Source organism: Anguilla rostrata, chromosome 6 (assembly GCF_018555375.3).
Source record: "Anguilla rostrata isolate EN2019 chromosome 6, ASM1855537v3, whole genome shotgun sequence".
Taxonomy (NCBI): Eukaryota; Metazoa; Chordata; class Actinopteri; order Anguilliformes; family Anguillidae; genus Anguilla; species Anguilla rostrata.
The window spans coordinates 55868508-55874544 of record NC_057938.1 but is presented as its reverse complement, the minus strand read 5'-3'; the positions used below and the strand labels follow the sequence as shown (position 1 = coordinate 55874544).

The 6037-nt window shown below is 53.5% G+C and overlaps 1 protein-coding gene across 2 annotated transcripts in view; it reads left to right on the top strand.

Moving 5' to 3' along the window:
- The window catches only part of LOC135257711 (kelch-like protein 29), a 191024-nt gene that overhangs the window by 112587 nt on the left and 72400 nt on the right, over positions 1–6037 (top strand). For both annotated transcript variants that reach the window (XM_064340753.1, XM_064340752.1), the window contains exon 4: positions 3107–3565. In XM_064340753.1, coding sequence (XP_064196823.1) covers positions 3107–3565 — 459 coding nt within the window. The remainder of the gene's footprint in view (positions 1–3106; positions 3566–6037) is intronic.

The following is a 6037-nucleotide window of genomic DNA, read 5'->3' as shown; positions in this document are numbered from 1 at the left end:
CTCACTGTTTATTTGCTTTAATTAGATTCTCCTGTGGGGAAGTGCAGTTGTTCTGTAGGAGGATCTGAGATTGAGTTACCTGTACCGCAGGTGTGTAACTCTGTAGTGGAGGTGCATAACTCTAGCACAGGTGTGTAACTCTGTAGTGGAGGTGCATAACTCTAGCGCAGGTGTGTAACTCTGTAGTGGAGGTGCATAACTCTAGTGCAGGTGTGTAACTCTGTAGTGGAGGTGCATAACTCTAGTGCAAGTGTGTAACTCTGTAGTGGAGGTGCATAACTCTAGCGCAGGTGTGTAACTCTGTAGTGGAGGTGCATAACTCTAGCGCAGGTGTGTAACTCTGTAGTGGAGGTGCATAACTCTAGCGCAGGTGTGTAACTCTGTAGTGGAGGTGCATAACTCTAGCGCAGGTGTGTAACTCTGTAGTGGAGGTGCATAACTCTAGCGCAGGTGTGTAACTCTGTAGTGGAGGTGCATAACTCTAGCGCAGGTGTGTAAGTCTGTAGTGGAGGTGCTGTTTTCTTTCTCCTGGGGGGGGGGAGAAGGGGGGGGAGTTAAGGGGAATTTGCACCAGACGCTCGGGGTGCTGCTTTTTAATAAATCGGTCGAGGCGCATTTTGGTGCTGCCGGTTCGGTCCGGTTTCAGCACGAGGAGCGTGTTTGGCGTGCGTGTTCTCTGGGCGGCGAAGCTGACGCACGCTCGCGGGCTCAGTCACTCTCAGCCCCTCAGCGTCTGAGCGCGGTCTGGAAAACCACGGGGAGGCGGAGCCTGAAGCGTCCGGCGATGTGAAAGTGATCTTTTTTTTTCTCCATCGCGCGGCACGCATATGAGAGCGCGGCGACTGGCTGAAGGCGGGCCGATTGGTGTATGGAGTCCTGGATCGTCACGGCGACCACTGTAAACACCGGCCACTCCGCACGGCTGCCCCTTCCCCCCCGTCCCGTCTTGTTCCCTCCCATCCACCCCCCTTCCCTCCCCCACACCCCCCGTCCCGTTCCCGTCCTTGACCGCGCGGCGTTTGTGATGTAATCGCGCCCCTCTGCTGTGTTCTGTGCCGCTCTGCTGTGAGCTGCAGTGATGTGTAAAACACAGCCGCACATTTCCGCTCACACTCTTCATTTCTATCTGATTGAATAATTCATGGGCTGCTGTAACCGAGTTGGCTTTTCTGATGTAAGGTTACTACCTGGAGGGTAATTACTCAGTGTGATTGGCCGCTGTTGCTTCCCCAGACGGGGGATTATATGCCGCTGCGATTGGTCAGCGCTTCACTTTCAGACCGTTCAGTTAAATTCAGTTAAATGGAGCTCCAGTCACGATCCAATCGGTTCCAGACTTTACGAGCGGCCTTCCATTCAGGGCTTTTAATGGCGGAAGCTCCTCTCTCTCATTCAGCTTCCTCTCCCTGTGAGAAGGTCCGGCCGTCCGGGTGAGCCGTCCCCAGCTTCTCTCATAATCAGCCTGCGTCCTGTTATCTGCGCGCGGGATCACGCGGGAGGTAGCCACTCCATTAGCGAGGTGTTTTATCGTCCGCCTTCCGTGGGAAGTAATTAAACACTGAACTTGTGTTACGGGGAAATTTAAGAGCCAACAGAGGTAGGGGAAGAAAGGAGAGCTTATGACACACAACTTCAGTCTTTCCCCTCTCTTCCTGAGCCAATCAGGCGTTGCCGTCGTTGGTACAAAAGAACAGTCATGGCTAAAATCCATTTAATTAATGTTAATGCAATTAATACTCCTGCAAACCTTTTCGTTTTGTATTTTTTTGCTGAAAGCTTCACATGTGAACGTTTGAAAGGGCAGACTAATGAGCAGCTTCCCCGCGCTCCCGCCTCCTTCCTCCCGTTTTAATGCCAGTGCTTTTGGACTTGTATTATTTGACTGAAGATGAATTATCATATTTATTCAAATGCGCTGCACTGAGTGATAAATTGGGATGTCTGGAAGAAGCCCCCGCTGCAGAGGATTCTTCCCTTTTAAAGGACGTCTTTCCTCAATGTGTGAGTGTTGGGAGGCGGAGTCTGTGGAGTGCGGTCCGTCTTGGATAGCCCAAGGTTGGAATTATGAATTATGAATCATAAATACAGGCACTTTACGTGCTCTTTCTATACTCACCAGCACTGTTTTTATTTTATTTATTTATTTATTTTTCATTTTAATAAGCCAGAAGCATGTGCCAAGGCTAACATCATGAATAATAATGATCTTTTTTTTGGCATATTGTGTATTTATTATTATTTTTAAAAAACTGACTTTATATCGTTGAAAAAGTCCCCAGATGCGCAGGCTATTTCTGTAACCTGCGGCAGGGGTCAGAGGGGACGCGTGACTGTGTGCGTGTGGGATTAACGAGTGAATAAATAATAGTGTTAAAACCGCTCGGCGGAATCGTCCGTTTTTACCGTTTTTATGTATTTAAGATGCGTTTGTCTTCGATGCGGCTGCTCCAGCACCGCGGCTCTCAGCGGTGGGCTCGGCGAGCGCTTGGACGCCGCGCCCGGCTCCGCCCAGCTGCTGTAACGTTGCGTAAAGACGTTACGCTCATGACAGGCTGCGCATCTCTTCTCTGCTTTCATTAGTTTCCACACGCGGCGGTGTTTTCCGCTTTGCATATGGCTGCAGACGGAGCTGGGATATTATCACTCAGATCCTCCACCCCCACCCCACCCCACACCCCTTCCAGAAAAATAAACACCCACAGCCATTGGGCAGCAAGGTTCAGAACCAGAAGATAAAATAACGGAGAGCACGTCGCTTTGTGTTAAGAGCTCTGCTGGAGGGCACAGCAGCAGGTCTCAGATTGGGATTCAAACCTGCAATCTCTCAGGCCACCAGGCCAGGTGCTGCTGTGTCCAGGGGCACGCGCTGGCACAGCGTCTCAGAGCGGAGTTCTTATCTGGGGTCGGGTCTTCTGATGCGGTGTATGTACCACGGGACTGAGTCTTTTCATCAATACAGACTCATTCTCTGTCCCTCTCTTTCTCTTCCCCTCTCTCTTCCTCTCTGTGTCCCTCTCTCTCCGACCCCTCTCTCTTTCTCTCTCTCTCACTCTCTCTCCCCCCCCCCCCCCCCTCTCTCTCTCTCTCTCCCCCCCCCCCCCCGCAGGTCCGCCCTGGGTTCCCCCGGTTGTGGCGGTGAGCCAGGCCGGTCTCTTGGCGCACTCGTATGGCTTGGCCCCGCCCCCGGTGTACACCCCGGGAGTGACCGCCCAATCGCCCTCCATGGGCGTGACCCCCGCCATCCCGACGGCCGTCCCATCCCACCACCCGCTCATGACCGCCCACTTCCAGCTGCCCCCGCCCCCCCAGGCCCTTCTGCCAAACCACCCCCCCCTCACCCCCGTCTGCAGGGTCACGCACCCCGCCGTGGGCAACGGTCACATGACCCACCCCGCCATGCAGCCGCCCGCCGCCCCGCACGCCAACGTCCCTCTGACCAATGGCCAGGCGGCTCCCCAGGCCCCGCCCATCCCCCCAGCCAATCAGGAGAGCCCCAACGGGCTGCAGATGCTGCGGACCATCGGCATGGGGAAGTACGAGTTCACAGACCCCTGGCACCCCAAAGGTAGGTGGGGGGGGGGCAGGGGTGGGGATTGGGCTGAAGTCATGTGACCTGTGGGAGAATAATATCGCTCAGCCGTGGCGTTTCAGACAGCGCCCTCTACAGGCCTCTGCTGTCCACTCCGTATCCATCCCGTTTTTCCATCCTATGTTTATTTCCATTTTATTTTTTAAAGAGAAAGTGAACGCGTCTTAATGGCTCGTGAGCATTTAAAGATCATTTCGGTTAATTGAATGAGACAGCAGCTGCAATTTAATGATGATGGGAGAAGCTCCCTGTTTGGTGTCGGGCAGATTACTGGGACTTTGGTAGAAATGTCGCTTGTAGTGCAGGGAGAGAGAGACAGAGAGGTGCAGATCAGTGGGTGTAGTGCTATAGTGTGTGTGTTTGTGTGTGTAGTGCTATTGTGTGTGTGTGTGTGTGTGTGTGTGGTGCTATAGTATGTGTGAGAGTGTTTGTAACTCAGCAGAAGCTGAATTGTACACAGAGGTGTAGTTGTGAGGTGTCTGTCAGATTTCACCTGAGCTAAGGGCCCACCTGCTGTCACACCTGGGCCCTCCTGACAGAGAGAGCCAGCCCCACAGGCACCTGCAGGTACCCTGGGCACACCTGCCCTGCTCTCAGACAGGTCAACACACAGGGCAGCTACACCAGCACTTCATCAGGGACAAATGCAACGTGCGTGTGATGTATGACCTGGCTGGACCCCATATCCACTAACCTACAGGGGCAGTAATGCTCTAATTATATGAGTGCTGTATTCGTAGAGAAATACTCAATAAAGCCCTATTTATATCAGTGGAATATTCAGAGAAATACCCGGTAAAACTCCATTTATATCAGTGGTATAATCATAGCGATTTTAACAGTAGGAGGTTAACCATTGTGACGTGAGAGATCTGTGTATGTGTGTGTGTGTGTGTGTGTGTGTATGCTTGAGTGTGAGTGTGTGTACGTCTGTGTGTGCGCGTGTGTGTGTGTAGTGCTATCGTGAGTGTGAGTGTGTGTGTGTGTGTGTGTGTAGTGCTATAGTGTGTGTGAGTGTGTGTGTGTGTGTAGTGCTATAGTGTGTGTGTGTGTGTGTAGTGCTATAGTGTGTGTGTGTGTGTGTGTATGTGTGTAGTGCTATAGTGTGTGTGAGTGTGTGAGTGTGTGTGTGTGTGTGTGAATGTGTGTAAGTGTGTGATGGTGTGTGTGTGTGTGCATGTGTGTGTGTGTAGTGCTATAGTGTGTGTGAGTGTGCGTGTGTGAGTGTGAGTGTGTGTGTGTGAGTGTGTGAGTGTGTGAGTGTGTGTGTGTGTGTGTGTGTGTGTGTGAGTGTGTGTAAGTGTGTGATGGTGTGTGTGTGTGTGCATGTGTGTGTGTGTAGTGCTATAGTGTGTGTGTGTGTGAGTGTGTGTGTGTGAGTGTGAGTGTGTGTGTGTGAGTGTGTGAGTGTGTATGTGTGTGTGTGTGTGTGTAAGTGTGTGATGTGTGTGTGTGTGTGCATGTGTGTGTGTGTAGTGCTATAGTGTGTGTGTGTGTGTGTGTGAGTGTGAGTGTGTGTGTGTGTGTGTGTGTGAGTGTGTGTGTGTGTGTGTATGTGTGTAGTGCTATAGTGTGTGTGTGTGTGTGAGTGTGTGATGGTGTGATGGATACTGTAGTTTGGATCTACTGCGCTCTGCGATGTGCCTCCTCCAGGGACAGGGGTCGGCTAGCCAATCAGGAGCCGGCAGCCTGGCCGCGCGCGTCTCGCAGTTTTCCCGCCGCAAATCCCGAAGCTCCCAGCGCCTGCGTCTGCCGCGGCTACCGCTAACACTCCTAACACTCCGCTAACACTCCGCGCGGCCGTCCGTGACTCCGAAAGAGCCGAGCCGCGTCTGCTCCGCACCCGCCCCCGCCCCGCCCCCCGCCCCCTCCTTAATTCTGCAGGAGCTCCGGCTCGCTCTCTGTCGCAGAACGCTTGCGGAACGTTCCGCGGGTCGGAGCAGCTGGCCTCATTCTTCACGCCGCGTTAACTCGCGGAGAAACAGCGAGCGTTGAGACGGCGGCGTGTGAGCCGGAGCAGCGCGGTGGTGACGGATGACTCAGCCGATCCGCACCCTCCCTCCCTGGGCTGGCAGGCTGCCGCGGGCTCCCCCTGCTGGCCGCTGGAGGCAGTGCAGCTTTGAGAGTGTCTGTGTGCAGGGACACTCATGATCTCTCTCCAGCACGTGTGTTTGCAGGATGAGCAGCTGCACTTTACACACACGCTACTCACATCAGTACACAGGGACCCAACTTCGTCTTCAACTTCTCACCTTTCCGGCGGTTTAAAGAGCTGATCAGCTCCACTTCCTGGAGCAGGGGACGATTTGTCAGAAGTAAAATCACAGGCGAGGTTGTGGATTCGCGGGTTGGCGCAAACAGAGGGCGATTCATCACTGGCCGGCGTGTGTGTGCGTGTGTGTGCGTGTGTGTGCGTGTGTGCGCGTGTGTGTGTGCGTGTGTGTGTGC